The sequence below is a fragment of the Thalassophryne amazonica genome, chromosome 2, assembly GCF_902500255.1.
Source record: "Thalassophryne amazonica chromosome 2, fThaAma1.1, whole genome shotgun sequence".
NCBI classification, from domain to species: domain Eukaryota; kingdom Metazoa; phylum Chordata; class Actinopteri; order Batrachoidiformes; family Batrachoididae; genus Thalassophryne; species Thalassophryne amazonica.
Window position 1 is genome coordinate 70,689,095 of NC_047104.1, and position 25,486 is coordinate 70,714,580.

The 25,486-nt window shown below is 39.2% G+C and overlaps 1 protein-coding gene across 2 annotated transcripts; it reads left to right on the forward strand.

Moving 5' to 3' along the window:
* On the forward strand, positions 1-25,181 carry tbp (TATA box binding protein). Of its 2 annotated transcripts, none has more exons than XM_034187613.1 (9): positions 1-123; positions 8,043-8,263; positions 16,403-16,574; positions 18,185-18,362; positions 18,823-18,910; positions 19,056-19,147; positions 19,238-19,405; positions 19,518-19,612; positions 24,472-25,181. In XM_034187613.1, the coding sequence occupies exons 2-9, from the start codon at positions 8,213-8,215 to the stop codon at positions 24,549-24,551; spliced, it is 924 nt and encodes a 307-aa protein (XP_034043504.1). In that variant the 5' UTR covers positions 1-123; positions 8,043-8,212; the 3' UTR covers positions 24,552-25,181. The 2 variants fall into 2 exon arrangements, with proteins under 2 accessions (XP_034043504.1, XP_034043513.1); XM_034187622.1 differs by having other exon boundaries at positions 18,194-18,362.
* The last annotated feature ends 305 nt before the right edge of the window (positions 25,182-25,486 follow it).

Here is a 25,486-nt window from a genome sequence, read left to right on the forward strand (position 1 = left end):
CGAACCTGAATATCCAAGTTTCGACACGAAGGTTCGGTTCAGTTGACAGTTATCAACATAGACGCTTCAGCATACTCGTTCGGGGTATCGATTTGCACGTCGTTACATTTTAAGTCACTAACTGTAAGTATAAATCAGACTGGAAATGCTTTTTTTTTTTGTTAAATCATAAAGTCGTTTGTGTTGTTGGATGAAGTTCCTGTTATCTGGCTGTTCATGCTAATGCTGGCTAATGTTGCTAACACTAGCTTGGCGGCAAATGCTAGCATGTCTATGGTGGTCAAAACATAGCTGTAGGCCTATTATTAACAAGCGCTTTTACAGCAAATATGCTTCGTGAACTACGAATAAACGCACAAAATTACTATAGCTAAGTGCGGAAGTTAGCATTCGTCCCTCTGTTGCAGCTGCGAGATTTCGGCTTCAGATGACTTTTGCGTGATGATGCACACGTTGGTGAGGGCCAACAGGTTTTTATTACAGCCTGTCACATCAACAGGATTTCGGGGATGCACGCCTCGACTCAGAATATCCTAGTTATTCTGCAGCATTGTGTTAAGAATATTTGGAATGATGATGATTACAGAATTTTGGAGAGCGCAGAATCCCTCTGGTGAGACTCACGTGACTGCATTTGGCATGCAGTGAAAACACGATCCACAGGGATGACAACAAAAAACTGAAGTGTTCTAGATATTTGTTTAATCTGTTTTTAGTAAGAGCAAGCTAAATTGAAAATGACACCTAAGCCACCTTCATTGGACAAAATATTAAGGAAGTTGTGGTTGGATAGCTCCTTTGTTGAAATGAACATGTCTTTCTTTGAGCAGGGGCAAGTACATTGTCTGACAGTGGTATGTTTACTGTGCACTTCCGGTGGCATCTTTATGTGCCGCGACAGATGCCAGTGTTTTCTGTACCTGCCACGGCAGATGCCAGTGTTTCGCCACTTGCCACGACAACTTTAACTATTTTGGCACTTGCCATATATCAGGGCTGTGAAAACTCAGTGGGTCCGTGGGATTCCGCGGATTTCATCATGGGGAGGTGGACAGGGGTGTTAGTGTTGTACTCTTTAATCATGATCATTACTGAGTTTTTAAAATGCTTATCGCAAAGCTTTTTTACAACATCATGCAAGTTTACTAAGTCTGCGGACACTGATCTGTGTGTTACAGATACAAATCAGCTTCCCTGAATCCGCAGAGTTTCGAGGAGAATAAATGCCACTCAAAGCCTGGCTGTTGCGACAGTTGTCGTAAAGCGGGGCTGGTTGGTTGCTGCGGTGACAATGTGTGGCTCCTGTGCGAAGCTTAGCTAAATGTAGCATATGACATCGCAAACTTTTAGAACTTTCAAGTTTTTAAAAGAAGAATTTTACAGCATGTCTGTGTCACTCTGTGACATCAGACAGAGCGAAGATGGCGAGAAAGACGGTTTGAAAAAGTCTGATAAGGACAAGAATTCGTGGAATGGTTGCTGGCTTCATGAACACACCTGAAAGATAAACGGGAAAAGTGAACTGGTAAGAATTTTTTTCTCTCTCTGGAAAATAAACATTGTGCTGTTCAAACAGAATTTCAGAAAAGATTATGTGCCTTTTTTCTTTCATTAATCTAGACTTTCTTTCATTGAAAAAAAAAGACATTGTGGCTTTGAATGAATTTAGGCTACATGAATTTACACAACAATGTAAATTAGTTTTTATTAATGTAGACTTTTTTCATGGGAAAAAGACATTGTGGCTTTGAGTGGATTTACAGGAATTTACACAAGAATGTGTGGCTTTTTTACTATAAAGTATGTTATTGATATTTTACCCTGATTTTTAAAATATTCTCCAAGCTTTAGCTGTGGTTTTTGAAATACTTTAACAGACTTTTCAGTCTTCATGAATTTCATATAGTTTAATTGTTCTGAGTTAATGCATAATTTGGTTTACAATTAAAAGGAAAATCATACCGGGTCCTACTTCCACGTCATATTCTGTTATTTCAACATGATCATTGACGGTTCAAATGAAAGGTTGAATGTAGGATCATTTAAATATGCACTGATTTTGAGATTTGTTCTTCTAGGAGATGTTGAATATGTATCAGTAGATGAAAATTTAATTTGGTTTTTGGGGTCCCACAAGGCCCTAGACCCCTGCTCCTCGGAGGGGGGCAGACCCCCTGCAAATTTTCCTTGGATTTCACAATTTTCATTTCACAGCCCTGCATATATGTATGAATTGTATTATTATACATAACCAGATCTTTGTCATTTTACCTGTTAAACTGCAAATGACTAACCTAAGGCGAGCTGTTGCATGAATGGCAGCTCATTGACAGCTGTCTTTTATCAGCATATATATATATATATATATATATATATATATATATATATATATATATATATATATATATATATATATATATACAATCCCTGGCAATAATTATGGAATCACTGGCCTCGGAGGATGTTCATTCAGTTGTTTAATTTTGTAGAAAAAAGCAGATCACAGACATGACACAAAACTAAAGTCATTTCAAATGGCAACTTTCTGGCTTTAAGAAACACTATAAGAAATCAGGAAAAAAAAAATTGTGGCAGTCAGTAACGGTTACTTTTTTAGACCAAGCAGAGGGGAACAAAATATGAAATCACTCAATTTTGAGGAATAAATTATGGAATCACCCTATAAATTTTCATCCCCAAAACTAACACCTGCATCAATTCAGATCTGCTCGTTAGTCTGCATCTAAAAAGGAGTGATCACACCTTGGAGAGCTGTTGCACCAAGTGGACTGACATGAATCATGGCTCCAACACGAGAGATGTCAATTGAAACAAAGGAGAGGATTATCAAACTCTTAAGAGGGTAAATCATCACGCAATGTTGCAAAAGATGTTGGTTGTTCACAGTCAGCTGTGTCTAAACTCTGGACCAAATACAAACAACATGGGAAGGTTGTTAAAGGCAAACATACTGGTAGACCAAGGAAGATATCAAAGCGTCAAGACAGAAAACTTAAAGCAATATGTCTCAAAAATCGAAAATGAACAACAAAACAAATGAGGAACGAATGGGAGGAAACTGGAGTCAACGTCTGTGACCGAACTGTAAGAAACCGCCTAAAGGAAATGGGATTTACATACAGAAAAACTAAACGAAAGCCATCATTAACACCTAAACAGAAAAAAACAAGGTTACAATTGGCTAAGGAAAAGCAATTGTGGACTGTGGATGACTGGATGAAAGTCATATTCAGTGATGAATCTCGAATGTGCATTGGGCAAGGTGATGATGCTGGAACTTTTGTTTGGTGCCGTTCCAATGAAATTTATAAAGATGACTGCCTGAAGAGAACATGTCAATTTCCACAGTCATTGATGATATGGGGCTGCATGTCAGGTAAAGGCACTGGGGAGATGGCTGTCATTACATCATCAATACATGCACAAGTTTACATTGATATTTTGGGCACTTTTCTTATCCCATCAATTGAAAGGATGTTTGGGGATGATGAAATCATTTTTAAACATGATAATGCATCTTGCCATAGAGCAAAAACTGTGAAAACATTCCTTGCAAAAAGACACATAGGGTCAATGTCATGGCCTGCAAATAGTCTGGATCTTAATCCAATTGAAAATCTTTGGTGGAAGTTGAAGAAAATGGTCCATGACAAGGCTCCAACCTGCAAAGCTGATCTGGCAGCAGCAATCAGAGAAAGTTGGAGCCAGATTGATGAAGAGTACTGTTTGTCACTCATTAAGTCCATGCCTCAGAGACTGCAAGCTGTTATAAAAGCCAGAGGTGGTGCAACAAAATACTAGTGATGTGTTGGAGCGTTCTTTTGTTTTTCATGATTCCATAATTTTTTCCTCAGAATTGAGTGATTCCATATTTTTTCCCCTCTGCTTGGTCTAAAAAAAGTAACCGTTATTGACTGCCACAATTTTTTTTCCTGATTTCTTATAGTGTTTCTTAAAGCCAGAAAGTTGCCATTTGAAATGACTTTAGTTTTGTCATGTCTGTGATCTGCTTTTTTCTACAAAATTAAACAACTGAATGAACATCCTCCGAGGCCGGTGATTCCATAATTATTGCCAGGGGTTGTATATAACTGTGAACAGTTTCTGTAATTGTATATATTTAACTAATCGTTGTTTACTCTTATATATATATATATATATATATATATATATATATAATATAAAAAATCAGGGATGTGCGGTGACTTCATGGCTGGTGAGGCACTGACTTCACAATCAGATTTGCAAACATAAGAACCCTACAGAGTAGCTTATTTGCTGTTTGATTGATAGCAATTAACGGGTTATGTTTAAAATCTCATATCAGCATTCTTTACACAAACTGTAGCACACAAAGAAGCTGTGTGATGACGTGCGCAATGTGAGTGTCCAATCGCAATTGGTTCACCGTCACATGGTTTTCCAAAATCCAATCGTAGGGCAGATTTACCTCACGTGAAAAGCCAAAGATCGTTTTCAGGAGTGATATGTTACTAGTTGGCCCGTTTGAATAGCCCCCTGGGTGCTCCAATGAGTACATACTATTAGTACATACTCAGTGCACCCTGCGCCATTACGCACAGCGAAAGTGAGCAGATGGAGAGCTTCTGATGACAATCTCACGTGCTCACACAGAGTGTGTAACTGTCAGAATGGCTCCACTAGTTTGCATGTGAATGTTACTGGATAACTCTGTTGCTTTCTCTGCGTAAAGCACTGTTTACCATAACAAAACGCATAGACCATTTTGTATATATTGTTCAAAATGTGCATTTGTGTTTATTGTTTGAACCTTTTCACACAAGACCTCAAATTACCTTTATAAAGTGTCAAAACAGTTGTTTATTATAGTTTGCTGTGTGTTTTGAATAAATGTGTATGGAAAATTATTTTTCGCTTTATTTTTTCATTGCCTATTTTTGATTGTAAACCTTTATTACACTTATAAAACACAACAAAAACATATATATTCCGAAAGCACAGGTTGTCCTGGAAAAAAAAGACATAAAACTTGATTGTGGGATGCAGGGAGAGCTGCTAACGGCAATAATAACTTTTTAAACTTTTTTTAACAGTAATCAGGAATTTTGAGGTAACAAACAACAACAAAACATTTCCAATGATTTTTCTTCAGAAAACTGCTCTATAAATGAGCAGTCCTGTCACGCGTTAATGTTTTGTACAGATCAGTGATTTCTGCCACTAGTCTTCCGTGTTTCGACCCGACGCGTCGTTCCTATTGGACAGCGCAAAGCTACGTCACGGCTCAGTGCGTCGAAAGTTGGATTGGATTGAACTTTGACAGCGTCAGCCTGCCGACAAGCAGCAGTGCGCACTCCCGTCAGAAGTGTCGTTTTAGCTCGGCTTCTGACGTGTCTTAAAAGCAACGCGTCTCATTGAAAATAATGCTTTTTAGACCGATTTTTTGAAGCTTCTGATGCTTTCAGTGTGAAAGGCCCTTTAGTCGGCAGCTGCTGAAAGTAACTAATAAAGTAACAGGTAATCCAACTTAGTTACTTTTAAAATTGAGTAATCGCTAAAGTAACTTTTTCAAGAAGTAATCAGTAATTGGATTACTTTTTCAAAATAACTGTGGTAACACTGCTTATATATACATATGTGTGTGTGTATACATTATACAAAGATATATCTTCATTACTTCACCTATTTTAAACTATAAATTAATCATTTAATTCACTCCTCTGGCAGTTGGTGTGACCTGCCGCAAACTCCACTGTTGCAGCGTGATGACTGGTGCCTTTTATCAGGGGTCATTATATACTATGAGGCTATATATATTAGGGCTGGGCAACGTTAACACGCTAACGTTGCGTTAATTATTGAGGTCATTATCGCCGACAATTTTGTTCCTCCCCTTAACTCTGCATGTTTTTTTTTGTTTGTTTTTTTTTTGTTTTTTTTAGCCTTTTATGACTGTTGCTCGTTGCCTTTTATTTTGAAAGTGTCAGTCGGGGGCGAGCTTATGCTGCTGCTTCCTGCTGATAGCTGAGTTCACACAGAAAATGACACGAGGATCGAGAAAAGTACAGGCTATGCAATGCACAACAAAACAAAATGCAGAAAGACGCTGAACTTTTGAATGGACATTTTCGGTACAAAGTTCTACAGGATCAGGCCCGGATCCAGACCGGTTTGGACCGATGCAGCTGCATCGGTCAAATTTTTTTTTACGCATCGTTCGTCATCGGTAAAAAAAAATCTTGAATAATCTCGAATAGCCGAACGTGTCCCCGCGGTGAACACAGCTTTTCGGTGGTTTTCATGTCAACCTATAGTTTGTAAATGATACGGATTTTTCTGAGTTTCAGAGTCATATGGACGTACAAATAAAGTCGGATATTCAGGGTTTGGTCTGTAATAATCTATTTCTGCAGCGCGGCTCCACTTTGAAACCATGAACCATTGAAGCAATGCTTCGATCCAGTAGCTCGTTGGTTCTTTGATTCACTGCTCGTCAGAAACGGCAAGCCGCTTCTTAACCCCTCGCAAAGCCATTAAAATATCGTCAGTCACTTTTGTGTGGATTAAAGTCACTAACTGGGACTCTTGTCTTGTTGCTGTCAAGAAACGAGAATTGTCCTCTCTTCCGTTCACACAGCTCGAAACGCTGCACGGCTGAGACAGTGTCCGGTCGATATTAATAACTTCAAAATGAATCGCTGCTTTAAATAAAATGACACCGCTTTCCAAATGTAATACAGACAAGAAACTACAATCGACTAAAACATTTTTTTTTTCCTCCCAAAATGAAACGTGCTGTTTTCTTTTCAAATTACATCCTGAAGTGAAGCACAGCAGCTGTAAGCTCAGCTCAGATATATGGAAACACATTCATGCCAATGTCTGAAAGGAAATGCTTTTGACAAAAACTACAGATTTTGTTTATTCCTATTTATGTCCAGAGATCAAGGATTCACCATGTAGAGTTCATTATGTACAAAGTTTAAGGATCCAGTGACCAAATTCATATTTATTTACTTTAAGACTCAATAAAATGTTCAATTTCAATTCAATTTAATCATCTTATAAAGTGCCAAATCACAACAAAATCTAAATATACTAAAACAAATACATCACAAATGTACACATATCAAATTGTGGTATGTGTACAATTGTGATGTATTTGTTTTAGTACATTTAGTCATGGACATGAATATTGTTATTTTGATATGAAACAGGATAACAAATGACCTGCCAGTGGTTTTATATTTGATTTCATTAGTGTGTTTCAGTTGAAATTTACATTTTCAAATTTATGCAATGTTCATTTACATTTTCAGATAAAACTGTGCTTTTAAGCGGCTTTTGAATTCATTTTTGGGTTTCACATATACCATGCGATTAATCATGATTAATCACAGAAAGCCATTGAGTTAATGCGATTAAGATTCTTTATGTTTGCCCACCCCTAATATATATATATATATATATATATATATATATATATATATATATAAAATATGGATTATAAAAATCTAGGTCTTCGTTATTTCATCTCTTTTAAACTACAACGGACTACTCTCAAACACAGAACTGCCACTACTGCAGCAGTTCAAATTTGCGTATAGACAAATGTCTATTCTGTGTATCTCAGATGAGTTGCAGATTAGTTTTATAGCTGACTAATAATGAATTGTTGCTCTAGTGTCACTTGGATGATCCTGTCATTGACCAACCATGATACAGTGGTGTACAAATAATGAATGTTTGAGTTCAATGGAACAAATATTTCATGAGGTGAAATCTGAATGGCGAGGATGTGTGCGTGTGTAGAGTGCAATGGAACCAAATTTGCACTTTAAATGGAACCAAGTTGCACTCTAAATGCAATGCAACACAAATAGGATGAATTAATCCATTTCATGTGACATACAAAGCACCAATCAAATGACAAGGATCCACTCGGCTGTTATATAATCATCCTTAATATACTGGAATTACAAGTAAAAAAACAAACAAACAATTGTCTCTGTTAACAACTGCTTCTCCTTTCCTTTTAGGCAGACCTGTCATAAGGAATTGGCGTGAGGGTGTCTGCAGAATCCAGTACATAATTATTGAATTTGGGCTCACAGCATCCAGGCAGCTGCTGTGTAAATTTGCCCAGTCTGTTTGACTGCCAGTCTCCTGTAGTTGAAGCGAGCAAAGGTATCCGAAAGAGTCTGGAGATATGGACCAGAATAACAGCATACCAGCCTTTCAGGGGCTGGCATCCCCTCAGGTAACTGCTGACAGAAATGTTCATGTGTTACGTGTGGACCCTTCAATGGTGCAATGGCCAATTCTGATTTTGATGAGCATACGTAATCTGTTGTACCGTTTACCTTTAGAATCTTGTGAAAGAGATACTCCACCGATGAAACTCATTTACAAACTAAAATAATCTCAAAGTAACGAGTAATATCTTATGCACTCTAATGTATATTTTGTATTCTCATTCATATTGGCTTTTGAATATCACAAGATTTGTTGGGAACAGTTATCTGTATTTGTGTTTTAATAATGTTACCCAAATGAACAGATGTGATGACACCCATGTTTCACACCCAGCATTGGTTGTTTATTGTTCAGGCTGTAATTTTGAAGTATGAAACATTGTCTCTAAATATTGTCGTATCGGACTGTAGACACAGTCTGTTCAGCACACACGTCCATAAACTGCAAACAAAGTGCGCTTTGTGTCAGCAATGGCTTTAGCCAGAAAGATGGGATATACAGGTGCATCTTCGTAAATACATGTAATAGCACATCTCTCTCGTGGTTCCCTATGAATCAAAGTTGTAACGTCATGGTATGTCTCAAATCCAGGCACATTAAGCAGGGTTTTTTTTTTTTTTTTCATGCAGTTATACAGCAAAGGATTTGCACAAAACTAAAAACATGGAATACTCTCACTTGAAATGCTCAACAGTTGTTTTGAGGACAGTTTTCCCCTCCTGAATGTACTCTGTGTGGTTCCGGGGGTGCTGGGTGAAGCTTTACTGCACCGATTTTTTTCAAAAGAAGCCTTGTTAAATTTTGTGTGCACCTTGTTGACACTAGATCAGAACTGGCATGGCTCGACACTGCCGTTTGCCTGCTTGCCTGGCGGTGATTTGGGCCACTATGGGCTAGTACAATTTATAAAATAATGGCTCGTCGGACCACTACAAATCTTGACAAAATTCAATTTATTTTACCTTTTTTTTTTCCCGGCGGCAAAGTCGAATTTCTTTACATCTCCATGTCAAACCTCAGCAAGTCCACCATGTTTGTTTTTGTCTCGCGCCACACTCCCGCAGAGTATTGTGCACACTCTGCTGAGGAAATGAGATTTCAGGTCAAAGAAATGTATGTTGTCCATGCATGAAGCGTGCATTGAACAGGGTTATTCAAGAGAATATAGTTATTTTCCACCACTTTTTTTCTTCTCTCCCTCCACAAGTATTTTTTTAATATAGCATATGTCAGAACCCATTAATGCTTCACACCCAAACAGTTGGTGGCAGTAATGCACTGTGTTGGTTTGCAAACTACTAATAAACTCTAAAGAAGTGGCGCGTGTATTCTGCCTTTTCTGTTACCGATCTTTGGCAGTCTTCGTGAGCATTTTTAAATTCTCGGGGAAGGAAGCTGGAGGAAACGAACAAGAGGCAAACAGAACAGAGCGCCTTGAATGAATGAAACTCTAATATGTTTAAATTATAACCATCCAAACCCGGACAACAGCCAGGAAAAATGTATGCTAAAGGAATTGGCCATAAGAGGAAGCCAGATGAGGAAGAATTAAAGGTGTGTTTACACATAACGACGGCACGTCATGAATGCCACAAAGTAATACATTCTTGGCTGCTGATCACTATCAATCAATCAATCAATTTTTTTTTATATAGCGCCAAATCACAACAAACAGTTGCCCCAAGGCGCTTTATATTGTAAGGCAAGGCCATACAATAATTATGTAAAACACCAACGGTCAAAACGACCCCCTGTGAGCAAGCACTTGGCTACAGTGGGAAGGAAAAACTCCCTTTTAACAGGAAGAAACCTCCAGCAGAACCAGGCTCAGGGAGGGGCAGTCTTCTGCTGGGACTGGTTGGGGCTGAGGGAGAGAACCAGGAAAAAGACATGCTGTGGAGGGGAGCAGAGATCGATCACTAATGATTAAATGCAGAGTGGTGCATACAGAGCAAAAAGAGAAAGAAACAGTGCATCATGGGAACCCCCCAGCAGTCTATGTCTATAGCAGCATAACTAAGGGATGGTTCAGGGTCACCTGATCCAGCCCTAACTATAAGCTTTAGCAAAAAGGAAAGTTTTAAGCCTAATCTTAAAAGTAGAGAGGGTGTCTGTCTCCCTGATCTGAATTGGGAGCTGGTTCCACAGGAGAGGAGCCTGAAAGCTGAAGGCTCTGCCTCCCATTCTACTCTTACAAACCCTAGGAACTACAAGTAAGCCTGCAGTCTGAGAGCGAAGAGCTCTATTGGGGTGATATGGTACTACGAGGTCCCTAAGATAAGATGGGACCTGATTATTCAAAACCTTATAAGTAAGAAGAAGAATTTTAAATTCTATTCTAGAATTAACAGGAAGCCAATGAAGAGAGGCCAATATGGGAGTCATCCATGTCTTTATGTCTGAAAGACATTCCTGCAGTTTAACTAATTGGTGTGTGTCCTCTGGCTTCATGGATAGATAAAGCTGGGTATCATCTGCGTAACAATGAAAATTTAAGCAATGCTTTCTAATAACACTGCCTAAGGGAAGCATGTATAAAGTGGATAAAATTGGTCCTAGCACAGAACCTTGTGGAACTCCATAATTAACCTTAGTCCGTGAAGAAGACTCCCCATTTACATAAACAAATTGTAATCTATTAGATAAATATGATTCAAACCACTGCATCACAGTGCCTTTAATACCTATGGCATGCTCTAATCTCTGTAATAAAATTTTATGGTCAACAGTATCAAAAGCAGCACTGAGGTCTAACAGAACAAGTACAGAGATGAGTCCACTGTCCGAGGCCATAAGAAGATCATTTGTAACCTTCACTAATGCTGTTTCTGTACTATGATGAATTCTAAAACCTGACTGAAACTCTTCAAATAGACCATTCCTCTGCAGATGATCAGTTAGCTGTTTTACAACTACCCTTTCAAGAATTTTTGAGAGAAAAGGAAGGTTGGAGATTGGCCTATAATTAGCTAAGATAGCTGGGTCAAGTGATGGCTTTTTAAGTAAGGGTTTAATTACTGCCACCTTAAAAGCCTGTGGTACATAGCCAACTAACAAAGATAGATTGATCATATTTAAGATCGAAGCATTAAATAATGGTAGGGCTTCCTTGAGCAGCCTGGTAGGAATGGGGTCTAATAGACATTTTGATGGTTTGGATGAAGTAACTAATGAAAATAACTCAGACAGAACAATCGGAGAGAAAGAGTCTAACCAAATACCGGCATCACTGAAAGCAGCCAAAGATAACGATACGTGTTTGGGATGGTTATGAGTAATTTTTTCTCTAATAGTTAAAATTTTGTTAGCAAAGAAAGTCATGAAGTCATTACTAGTTAAAGTTAATGGAATACTCAGCTCAATAGAGCTCTGACTCTTTGTCAGCCTGGCTACAGTGCTGAAAAGAAACCTGGGGTTGTTCTTATTTTTCTTCAATTAGTGATGAGTAGAAAGATGTCCTAGCTTTACGGAGGACTTTTTTATAGAGCAACAGACTCTTTTTCCAGGCTAAGTGAAGATCTTCTAAATTAGTGAGACGCCATTTCCTCTCCAACTTACGGGTTATCTGCTTTAAGCTACGAGTTTGTGAGTTATACCACGGAGTCAGGCACTTCTGATTTAAAGCTCTCTTTTTCAGAGGAGCTACAGCATCCAAAGTTGTCTTCAATGAGGATGTAAAACTATTGACGAGATACTCTGTCTCACTTACAGAGTATAGGTAGCTACTCTGCACTGTGTTGGTATATGGCATTAGAGAACATAAAGACGCCTCTGCCCCGAATCATCACATTAGTGATGATTCGGGGCAGAGGCATCAGGTCTCCTCAGGAACTGCTGCAACCTGTTACCACGCGTTACGATTAATGGCACGTGTTGCTGGAGAATTATCAGGAACCATTACGTCAAGAATAAGTTTCCGTGTTGTTGCGCGCTATCGCGTGTAACAGCGCATCGTTAATTTCTGTCACGTTGTGAATGAGGTGAACTGTCTCCACACACACACACACCCATATTCATCCATTAGCTGCTAAACAATTCAGATCGCTCCAGTTTTCTCCACACCAGAAGAACTTTGTGACTGCATGTTTAGTTGGGCTCTGTGCCATGGAGTGGTGCAGATAGGAGGAAGAGGAGAAGACAGACAGCAAACATCAGGCACAGCAGCAGCAGGTGGAACACCTGCAGGAGCGCGCTGAGGAGCATTGGAATAAAACTTTTAGCTGACTTGGCATAACTGTCCTCCTTCACCATACTGCAGCAATGAAACTGAATGCGGTGCAGCAGGGTTTAATTGTGCGTACGTCAGAGAAGAACGCTGTTTTGCTCTATTAAAGATCACCACTAATCAAGACAAATGAACACGCTCAGTTGTGACCTCCACGACATGAGGTGAAATGAGGGTGGTGCGTGACATTAGTGGAAGATTTTTTTGACAGCCATAAACTTGCTCCATGAAAATCACGAATATCACCAACACGCACTATTAAGAAGCCTATTCAGATAGGTTAAGTCACGTTAAGAATGTCAGGAATGCGCCAAGAATGACACAAATGACATTTGTAACATGTCTTGCCTATGTGTAAACGCACCTTAAGGGAGAGAGACAGGTTCTGTGAGAAAAATAAAGGAAAGAGATTCTTTGTTCCCACATGGCCACAGAAATGGTCGTGGTTTTGCTATGACGAAGGGAAGAATTAAGTTTTTTGCACAATATGCAGGGCTTACCCATGGTATGCCAACAAGTAAGTATAGTATATCCTTGGTCCTGGTAGACCCTGGCTGTTGAAGCTAGTTTAAAGGTGTAACCAGCTTGCCAATGTGGAAACCCCACAGCAGTCTTAATGTTCATTAACTTCAGCCTTAGAATGCACGAAATTGCATCAAAATTTTACATTTTTGGAGGCTGTAATTCGCGTCACGCATGCATGCCTCGGCCAGTAGAATTTTTGGTGGGGCCAGTAACTTATCAAAAAATGGTCAATGTCTAGTCCTGAGTGGGCATATACTTAAACAAGGGATGGCCTGTTCTGGTTGATAAAGGCGTTGTTAAATGGTAAATGGACTGCATTTATATAGCGCTTTTCCATCTGCATCAGACACTCCCCGATGTCAGGCTGCTGCCATACAAGGTGCTCACTACACACCGGGAGCAATAGGGGATTAAAGGCCTTGCCCAAGGGCCCTTAGTGATTTTCCAGTCAGGCGGGGATTTGAACCCATGATCTTCTGGACTCAAGCCAAACATCTTAACCACTAGACCAGGGGTGGCCAAGTTCGGTCCTCGAGAGCCACATTCCTGACACTTAGTTGTCTCCCTGCTCCAACACACCTGAATCCAATGAGACTCGTTAGCAGACTTTTAATGAGCCTTTCATTGGATTCAGGTGTGTTGGAGCAGGGAGACAACTAAGAGTGTCAGGAATGTGGCTCTCGAGGACCAAACTTGGCCACCCCTGCACTAGACCATCACCTCCCCCTTGTTGTCTTTTTTTTTTTTTTTTTTTTTTTGGCCATTATAGGATAAATTAAACATAATTCACTAAAAAGGTGCATGTTTCCCGTCACTTTGTTTGCAAGATGTCAGGGATGTGATACCTAACACAGTGGCACGGTTGTTAGTCAGACATGCGTGTCACACACAACATAATCATGTGTGCATTTACTTGGGGGGGGTTCAGTTGCATTTGTGTGCACCACGCAACTCAGTCATTCCCATCATTTGTCCTTGAACATGAATTTTATACCACAGTGTTGTGGGACTGTTTTACTGTGCACATTCAATTTGGGCTTTTCTTGTGTGCTTGTTTTGCTTTGAATATGCAATAAGTCTATTTTAGATCAACATTGTGCATCAGTCTCACTGTTTCATACTGCCAAACTGTGATTTAAAAACAGCTAGCACACCACTGTAGGGGAGGTGATGGTGTAGTGGTTAAGTGTTGGACTTGAGACCAGAGGCTCCTCGGTTCAAATCCCATCCTGACCGGGGAATCACTAATCCCCTAGTTGCTCCCGGTGTGCAGTGGGTGCCTTGCATGGCAGCAGCCTGACATTGGGGTGAATATGAGGCATTATTGTTGTAAAGCGATTTGAGCGTCTGATGCAGTTGAAAAGCGCTATATAATGCAGTCCATTTGTTTCCTCCCAATCGTCATAATAATAATACTATTAATAATAACAATAATCCACATAAATACTCTAATAGTAGTTTTTACAACATGCGTCAAGACTGGCTGCACAGGTCATTGTTGTTCATACATTGGAGTAATAGGCCCTTTGTTTTTATGATGAGTGTTTCTGTGATTTTAGTTATGTTGTAGAGATTTTATTTGGATCACTAACAGTTTTACCCAGGAACATCACTGATTCTGGCTGAAAATTTTGCATTGCGTTTTGTGTAATCACATTAAAAACAAACATCTGAACATGACAAGTATAGGTCATAATCAGTCTTGCTGTCCTCACTGTTAAGTACATGTTGTATGTATAAAATTTATCTCATCTATTTATGCTTTCAATTTAATGTTTTTTTTATTGCACCTTTATTTAAGAAAGATGTTACAGTAATGTAACAGTTTAAGAATGAATTTTCATCACAACTGCTACTAAAAAATTTAGTCTGACACCACTTTATAGGTAAGCATCTTTTTCTGTACATTTTTTTTTATTTAATACACACCAAACAAAATATGGCTTTTTACTGTCTATAATTACAATGGCTGTTGAATAGTACAGCAGTAAATTTCATGCATTTTGAAGAAACTTTGGGTGTGCATCTTTTTTTTTTTTTTTTTTTTTTTTTTTTTTTCTCTTTACTGAAAATATAAACAGATGCACTCCATATTAGGTTCATGGAGACAACAAGCCTCCCTCTCATCTTGTGCTGACATCAATTTCTTGTTTAAATGGATCATGTACCTCCATTGCCCTCGCTCCACTTTCCCATGGAACACTGCTTTGATGTCATGGCTCAACTTGAGGTCATTCCCCTCCACATTATTGAAAGAAATGGCACTTCCATCAATCAATCAATCAATTTTTTTTATATAGCGCCAAATCACAACAAACAGTTGCCCCAAGGCGCTTTATATTGTAAGGCAAGGCCATACAATAATTATGTAAAACCCCAACGGTCAAAAACGACCCCCTGTGAGCAAGCACTTGGCTACAGTGGGAAGGAAAAACTCCCTTTTAACAGGAAGAAACCTCCAGCAGAACCAGGCCCAGGGAGGGGCAGTCCTCTGCTGGGACTGGTTGGGGCTGAGGGAGAGAACCAGGAAAAAGACATGCTGTGGAGGGGAGCAGAGATCGATCACTAATGATTAAATGTAGAGTGGTGCATACAGAGCAAAAAGAGAAAGAAACAGTGCATCATGGGAACCCCCCAGCAGTCTACGTCTATAGCAGCATAACTAAGGGATGGTTCAGGGTCACCTGATCCAGCCCTAACTATAAGCTTTAGCAAAAAGGAAAGTTTTAAGCCTAATCTTAAAAGTAGAGAGGGTGTCTGTCTCCCTGATCTGAATTGGGAGCTGGTTCCACAGGAGAGGAGCCTGAAAGCTGAAGGCTCTGCCTCCCATTCTACTCTTACAAACCCTAGGAACTACAAGTAAGCCTGCAGTCTGAGAGCGAAGCGCTCTATTGGGGTGATATGGTACTACGAGGTCCCTAAGATAAGATGGGACCTGATTATTCAAAACCTTATAAGTAAGAAGAAGAATTTTAAATTCTATTCTAGAATTAACAGGAAGCCAATGAAGAGAGGCCAATATGGGTGAGATATGCTCTCTCCTTCTAGTCCCCGTCAGTACTCTAGCTGCAGCATTTTGAATTAACTGAAGGCTTTTTAGGGAACTTTTAGGACAACCTGATAACATAGAGGCCATCACTGTATGGGTGATTCACAGCTGTCTTTACATCACTGGAAGATGTAGTGCAAATCTATTATTTTAAAATAACCATTGAGGAAACTGCCATATTTTTGGAGCTGATAAATTTCAATGCCTGTGCATACACTGTGGTTTTTAATTTTCCTAGACTGTCAGTGAAGTATCCCTTTTAAGGGGATGAGTAACAGAAAAAAAGTTTTTCTGCTAGATCCCAATTTTTTTTCCCTCCTTTACGGTGGTTCATTCCTGTTTAGGGTGCCATGACGCCAGGAATGCCAATCTTCAGTCCTATGATGCCATACGGCTCAGGCCTGACACCCCAGCCTGTCCAGAACACCAACAGTCTGTCTATTCTGGAGGAACAACAGAGGCAGCAGCAGCAGCAACAACAGCAGCAGCAGCAACAAGCACAGCAGGCCAATACAGGTACAACACAGCAATAACTTGAATTATGTAGTATTTACATTTAACATTGCTTTTTTTCTCATTTATTGTTATGAAGCAAACCAACTTAGTACTTTTGTGCACCAGTGATTTCAAACCCAGACAACAACAGAGTGCAGCACTGCCAACTGTCATAAACTGTTTTTGCTATGGATAATGCTAGTGAGGCAAGGATTTCTCAGTAGTCTAGACTGACTCATCTTTATTTTATTTATTTATTTGTTTACATCTTTGCCTTGGATCTTTCGTCACACCTTTAATGGGAGGGACGATATGCAAAACAAAAAAACTAAAAAGACAGGTGTAGGTATACATGGATGCAGTTAAGACTAATCCTTTTGCAGCGCTCTGTATTGGACCTGATCAAAGCAATTTTTGATTGGTTGGATTTAGCAAACAGGAGTCTCACACCGACAGTCTGGGTTCTCTCAGTCTCTTACATAAACACTCCTCCGATGGAGCTGTAGGCACTGCTCTATCAGCGCACTCTGCTTGCACCAGCAGCAACACCACACATTTTTAAAAACAATTAGTCTGTTTCCTTTCAAGTATGTAGCAAGTCTCTTCATGACTTATGAGACATGGTACTCTTCAGTCTGACCAATCACATGGTGCACATCGTACTAATACTTAAGATTTCTCATTGTCCTGTCTAATCAGTGTTTTCCTCCTGCTAACTGGCACAATACAGGCCTGTAACCAGAGGAGGGTTGAAGAGTTGGCAGGAGCTTCCTTTTTGGGTGAAAGATCAGTTTTAAAGACATTTTTGCCTATAATAATGAGGATGATTTTTTTTTTGTTTCTGTTTTTTAACAATTAAAAGCACAGACACCACCCTTTGATATAGAGCAATCAGTATTACTGCTGGGTTTTACTACCACAATGATGCACTGAGAGTAATTGGAAAAAAAATGCTGTTTATTTATTTATTTATTTATTTTTTAAAGTAAATTTAAAAACATGGAGTAGCTTGGATTGAAGGTAAGCCCCCCCTCCCCCCCCAAAATTCACTGTAGTGCTGTTCAGTTGTCACACATGTATTGGCTCGACTTTAGTGTACCTGTGCAAATGTACTTTCTAGGACTATACAAGTATCAGATGAGGACTCTGTGTTAAAGGACTTCAACTGGGATCGGGTTTTTTTTTTTTTTTTTTATTATTATTAAACTTAATTGGGATATCCCTAATTAGGGTCTCTTATGCATACTTGAAAATGAAATGGAAGTATATACATTCTCATCTGTCATGAGGTTGGAGCCAAAGCATTCTTTAAGACCAGAAGCTTAATCTCATGGCAACTATTATGATAAATATTTTTTGTCACTGTGGACATGTTGACAAGTAAATCTCCAGGGGTTGGGGTGACAAGTTTAAAGTTGTTCTTTAGTACTTACTCCATTGTTGTTCCAGCTGGGTGTTGCTTTTTCTTTGCACTGCCTCCATGGTTAAGGTGGGTGCTGCACCTTGTTCAATTGAGGCTATGCAAAGGAGGGTTGAAACGACCACGGAATGAGCATGAAGCCGTTCCTGTGTATGTATGTAAACTACACATATTTCCATCTTAATATTTGATTCAATCTTTCTTTTTCCAGGTCTGCCAGGAACATCAGGTCAGACTCCTCAGCTTTTCCATTCCCAGACAGTAACAGGCACAACTACCACAGCACTGCCTGGGAACACGCCACTCTACAACACACCAATGACTCCCGTCACCCCTGTCACACCAGCCACTCCAGCCTCCGAGAGCTCTGGAATAGTGCCACAGCTACAGTATGGTTCAGATTCAATAGACTGAATCAAAAAAGTATAATTTTATGGCACTTCTTTTGAGAGGAGTCACTTGATAACAATGCAGTAACAGGAATTGACCGTGAACAGAATCCTCTGTTGTTAAATATCTAACTGCTACATATTTTTGTAATTGTTTTAAATGATTAGCCTGACACTAGACATTGTATCATGGATGTATATTACCATGATGTCAATACAACCAAGCATCATTTTGAATTGCTCAGAGAACATGCAGAATTCAAGTAGATTGAATCAGGTCAACTGGACTTGTTCAGTTCCTTGAAAACATTTCACTCTTCATCTTTTGTGGATGAAGAGCAAAACATTTCAAGGAACTAAACTAGTCCAGTTGACCTGATTCAACCTGCTTGAATGCCATGACCTGGCACTTTAATTCCTCACTCTTTTTGTTTGAGTCTGCTTTTGTCTGCAATTGCAGGAACATTGTATCTACTGTGAATCTGGGCTGCAAATTGGATTTGAAAACTATTGCCCTGAGAGCCAGAAATGCAGAGTACAACCCAAAGGTAATGATGTGACACAGCTACTGTATGTTTACCCGTGACAATTAACTTGACATGTAAGTTGTCCAGACATTGGATATAAGGTTACATGTACACAGGCACACGCTTGTCACAACATTTTTCTAATGCTGTCTTCTTTTCCTTAAAGCGTTTTGCTGCAGTAATCATGAGAATACGAGAGCCCAGAACCACTGCACTCATCTTCAGTTCAGGAAAGATGGTCTGCACTGGAGCCAAGAGGTCTGTACACCATTTAGTTTCAGTTGCACTTTTTTGTAACATGTTCTTCAGCTTTGCGTAGCTGCTCATATTGACTCAACATCTGTCCAGTGAGGAGCAGTCGAGATTGGCAGCCAGGAAGTATGCACGTGTGGTCCAGAAGCTTGGGTTTCCTGCTAAATTCTTGGACTTCAAGATTCAAAACATGGTGGGCAGCTGTGATGTGAGGTTTCCCATACGGCTAGAGGGTCTGGTTCTCACACACAAACAGTTCAGCAGGTAATTTCATGTTCCTTCGTGTCCTCCTGTAGATCTCAAATACTCTCAAAAATAGAAATGATGTTTGTCCATATCTGCTGATGAGTCTAATTAACTTACCTGTGTGTTCCAGTTATGAGCCAGAGCTGTTTCCGGGGCTGATCTACAGAATGATCAAACCTAGAATCGTCTTACTCATATTTGTTTCTGGCAAAGTTGTGCTTACAGGTATGTCATGATTTAATTCATTGGTATACTGAGTATTAATGGTGACCTCTTAAGGGGTTACGTGTCTGGAAGCAGCAGCTGTGACAGCTGCTGCTGATCTTGTCTCTGCAGCAACTGGCCATGTCAGCAATGTCCCACTCACAGGGCTAGCTTTTGAACATCACAGCTAGTAGCTGTTTAACACGTGCACTGCTGCCTGTGGGCGCGTGCACTCGCTGCTCTGAATGAACTGGCTAGGAGGGGCTGGTCTGAAAAATGAAGTCACTGCTTAGCCATATTGGGGAAGGCAAAAAGCCAGTGTCACTGTATTGACATGCATGTCTGATGGAGTTAATCATGATAAATAACAGGATCAGAGGCTTCCAACTGTGCTCATAAAACTGATCAAATCCAGGCTTGAGCCTCTCCTGTGTCTTCTGGCAAACTGTTGCTGAAATTTCTTGTCGTCTTCAGGGGAAAGTCTTTCTTTGCTCCACTCCACTGTGAAGCTATGAGTGGTAATGCAACAGACCAAAGTAGTGCTGTGCACAGTGTCTTCACAAAAACTGATAACTCCTTCAGAGTTGTCTTGGTGTCTTTCCTCACTAGTCTCCTTCTCGCATGGTCACTGTTTTGAGAACTGCCTCCTCCAGACAGATTCACCACACAGAACCATACGGTCTGTATTTCCTACAGAAATCCAAGACATATCCAGTGACTTGGAGATGTTCATGTATCTATCCTTTGACTTCTCGAAAGAAAACTGACTATAAAAATGATTTAGTTGTTACATTTAAAGGTGTTCATACTTTTGCTCACCATTGTTTAAAACTCAATTTGCGACCGTAAAATCCAGCATGAACGTCCGCCAGGGTTGGGAGGGTTACTTTAAAAATGTATTCCGATACAGTTACTAGTTACTTGTTGAAAAATGTAGTCAGTAATGTAATCCAAGTACCATATTAAAGTAATGTAATTTGATTACTTTCAATTACTTCTGGATTACTCCAATATCAAATATGCTAATACAGACAAAAGAAACTAAATAGAAATAGTCTTGACCACATAGTACAGTTTATTAAGCAAAAATAAAACTGTTTCTTTTACATGGCATGCTCTGTTTTACTTCACATTATGAATTAAGAGCGCCACAATATTGTTTTAAACACACCCAGTGTTCACCTGCTAAGTTTTCAACAAAAAATGCCAAACAAATGAAGGATAACGAAAACTCAGACGTGTGTGGATGAATTTGTAATTAAAAGTGGCTTGCAGAACAATATACAAAACAAAAAAAAGTCTACTACTTGTTCAGTAAATTCGCACCATGTTTAACATATCAGTCCACTTATTGAACTTTCAAAATAAGAACAAAAGCATAATGAAAACCATTAAGTAAATACTGTCAATAAGGAGGCGTGATCGCCATTTTAATTCCGGGCAAGTTAGTGATTTGCGTGCATAGACGTTCAAGAAACAGGTGGAATATGCCGGAAAGCTGCGCATGTTGGCAAAGCCACAAACGGAGGAACAAGGGAGACAATATTTCCTTCCATAAGTAAGTGGTTTTGGTTCTTCTTGTCACTTTGTCCGTGATATTTGGATGATAAACAGCTGATGTTTCCTGCCGTACCTGTGTCGCCCGATGATACGGACCATTAACTCTTCACTTATGTCTAGTTGATATTTTCCACTGCTAGACCAATGTCTAGTTAAAATACTTGTCGTTTGTGATTAAAATTGTTCGAGACGGGGGATTTTTTTTTTTAAATTTGCACCTTAAAATAATGAGATTATAATGACTGTGCCGCTCACAGTCACACCCACACATAGAGATTTGTACACACACCACTGACTTCATGTATGAAACTCGGTCAATAAAGGATAATTGTGTAAAAATATAATATGTATATAAATGTATTGTAATGGTTTTAGGAGCTGCGTTGAACAGCAGCTGCAGGACGCCTCAGCTCAGCAGCTTGAACAGCGCAGATCCGTGTAACTTTCAACACTAATATTTGGGAATGTGTGTGTGTCAGAGTAAGTTTAATACACTCCTGACATAATTTAATGTAATTTAATTTTACTGGCTCAATATCCAGGTCAAAATGGCATTTTTTTAACACATATTTTGCGAGCATTTTTCTGAGTGTGTCCAGTCACGGATCTCCATTGAAAATGCATTAACATCCGAGTACTTCATCAGTATTTTGCCCAGTTAGGAGACGTCATGTCGCTGTTCACAAAGGGACGTTTTCATTTCAAAGAAAAAAAAATATATACAGATAACAGCGTAGTGGTAATGTCGAGGGAGCGGGGGGTGCGGAAGGGGGGCAGCTTTTGAGAATTTAAGCTAAAAATTGGCCATTCTAGGGGTACCCAAAGGGAAAAGACAGGTAGCCAGGTATTAAGTTCCTTCATCATGTCCAGAAGGCTGGGGAAGTTTGTTGAGTGGGCAGTCTCATTCTGGGTTACCAGTAGATGGCCCTCAGTGAGGCAGTCGGAGTCTGTGGACATTTTTAAGTCAAGACTTAAAACCTATTTTTATTCTCTTTCTTATGAGTAGTTTTTATTTTATGTTTTATTCTTTTTCTTCTGTTTTTAATGAGGTATTTGATTTTTTTTATTTTTATTTATTTATTGTAATTTTTTATGTTGAACTGTGTGAGGGACCTTGAGACGGCTTTTGTTGTAATTTGGCGCTTTATAAGCTGATTAAATTGAAATTGAACAACATTTTATTGAGTCTTAAAGTAAATAAATATGAAATTGGTTACTGGATCCTTAAACTCTGGACATAATAAACTCTACATGGTGGATCCTTGATCTCTGGACATAAACAGAAATAAAATCTGTTAGTTTTTGTCAAAAGCATTTCCTTTCAGACATTATTGGCATGAATGTCTTTCCATACCTATGAGCTGAGCTCTTGCAGCTGTGCTGCAGGTCAGGTTTATAAAGAATGCAAGACGTGTCATTTTGGGAGGAAAAAACGTTTTAGTCGATTGTAGTTTATTGTCTGTATTGCAACGTTTGTAAGAGGTGTCATTTTATTTAAAGCGGCAATTCGTTTTGAAGTTATTAATTCCAACCGGACTCTGTCTCAGAGTGACAGAGTCAGAGAGCCGCGCAGCATTTGAAGCTGTGACAAAACGGAGGCTGATTCTCGTTTCTCGACTGCAACAAGACCAGAGTCCCAGTTAGTGACTTTAATCCACACAAAAGTGACTCATGATATTTTAATGGCTTTCAGAGGGGTGAAGAAGCGGACTTACCACTTCTGAAGAGCAGCGAATCAAAGAGCCACGAGCCATTGAATCGAAGCATTGTTTCAATTCACGCTTCAAACTGGAGTCGCGCTGTAGAAACGGTTGACTACAGATGCTGTATTGAAAATCGTAACGGTCCAAAATTATAGCGTAACGGGCCGTAACGTAAGTTTGCGCTAGCTAGAACCCTGGATAATATCATAAATTGCATTAAAATTGTAATCCTGCGAACTAATCCCCATTTTTACTAAATATACCTGTAATCTGAATACGTCTTTTTTTCTATAACTGTAGCGGAATACAGTTACCTTTTTTTTTGTATCCTAATTACATAACGCTGTTAAATGTATTCCGTTACTCCCCAAGCCTGATGAATGCATATCATCAGAGACAACAGGATTATTCCCATTCTAATCCAATTCCATTGTTTGCGCAATTTATTTTTCTGTAATTCGGTTGGCGAATCGTTATGAAAGTGTGGGGTCGGCTCGTCAAAGCTTACCGTAGCAACAGCGTCTTCATGTGAGCAGACCCACAGATATCTCCATCTTGTCAGCTGCATTGATGTAAATCCATCAATCAATCCAGTTAAATCCATGCATTTCGGCATCATTGTTGCTGCACTAGTTTCTGTCGCTCTCAGCTGAGGGCGCCATTATTGACACCTGCGCAGCAATGCAGTCAGGGCATGGAGTTACACTTCAAATGTGAAACGGTCAAATATTTTGCCATCTACTCAACATTTTATCGTTTGAAATCTCACACCATTAACCAATCAGACTTGTGGAACAAATGTAATTGTATTAGAATTTTAGTTTTGTAGAGATTTTGTTTTTCACTGCGAGTTTAAAGAACATCATTAGAAATTTTAAAGAAGCCTGAATATATATATATTCCATGTACAAGAAGTCTTTCGAGCACAGTTTAAGCCAAGGTTTAAAATGTGCAAAATACAGACTCTATCAGCACCCATGAAGTTTCCTTTTGAAATTGATAAATCGTGTTGTGTGTGCAAACCTCACTTATTTGCATGTTCCTACCCACAATTTTATGCGCTCAAAACTCCAAACTTGGACAAACTCCAAATTACATCTTGATAACTGCAGACACAGTAAATGGACAGTAGACACTGTTTTGCCCATTTGAAAGACACAATCCTCAGCATGCACTTGGCATCTGTCAGCTGCCTCATCAGCCGATTCAGGGTATTTCCATCTAAGATGCACCTGATTGATGTTATATTTCCTATATCACTCAAAATTTGACATGCCATTCTAAATAATGGTTCTCCACGCTTTATGATCAGAAGCTCTCCAAGGTTGCCAGCAGCTTTCCCTCAGTTCTTAAGCATGGTAGACCTGTCTGTCTGTCTCTGTCACACACTAATTTTACAAAAAGGCATATAAGGATGAGCTTAAATGTGTCCTGTAAAGATATTGACCACAGCAAAAGATCATGGCCGGAAGCATGTGCTGTTATTTTTCTGTTTATACTGAGAAATGTTGAAAATATTCCAGTAGATTAATTAGAAATAAAAAATGTATAAGTTGGAACAAAGCAGGAAGGACTGACTTACTGGGATATTGTCCTCAGATATTTCTTTGTGTTCAGGTGCCAAAGTGAGAGGCGAGATCCACGAGGCATTTGAAAACATCTACCCAATCTTGAAAGGCTTTCGTAAGACATCTTAGACCTCACCAGCTGCTTGTGCCCTACAGCCTCCTCAAACTGGACTCTTAGTTGTTTGTTTATCCACATTGAAATTGCAACTATTTGTTGTTACCTACAGGTACACAGAACCAGACCCCCACCACACACCCTTTCTTAAGGCAGATATTGTAACACAGTTCTGGATTATTGTGTTTTTCAGACTGTCAGTACCCCACGCCACCCATCACCTTATGGCTGGTCGCAGCCAGTATTTTACATAAGACTGTAAGAAATTGTACAAACTGAGGAATGCCTGTCCAACCCGGACTTTTTTTCTGTAGTTTTTGTAGTTATTGTACAGGGGTTTTTTTGTTGTTGTTGTTGGTTATTGTTGTTTTTTGTTTGTTTGTTTGTTTTTAAACTAAGTCTCCTAGCTGTATTTACGCAGGTTTGAGGCTTATTCTCACATTCCTGTTGGACTGAGTGCTCAAATTTTAGATCATCATGATTGTAATGTTTTATCCACAAATGATTGATGTTCAAAAGAAATTGGTTTGGTTTAATCCCAGTCATTCATTCTTACAATGGATGTCTCAATTTGAATTTTACTGAGCTGTTGTATAGGTCGATCTTGTTTGAGTAATTGAAGATTAATACTTTTAATTGAAAACTGACTTAGATTTTAATTGAGTTCTGTTTAGATTTCCAGGTCACAGAAAATAAATTAATGTCGAATAAAGGCACTTTAATGGTTATGTTCTCCCCCACCTCCAAACATTCAGGCTGGGTTCCACAGAGACGGAAATGACATCAATGCTGAATTAGTCAGAGCGAACTTTTTAAGGAAAAGCTATGCTATTTTAATTTAACTTTTATTTAACCAGGTTAAACTCAGAGATTGAGATCTCTTTTACAAGGGAGACCTAGACAATTATTAAGTTTACAATTCACCTAACCTGTATCTCTTTAAATGTGG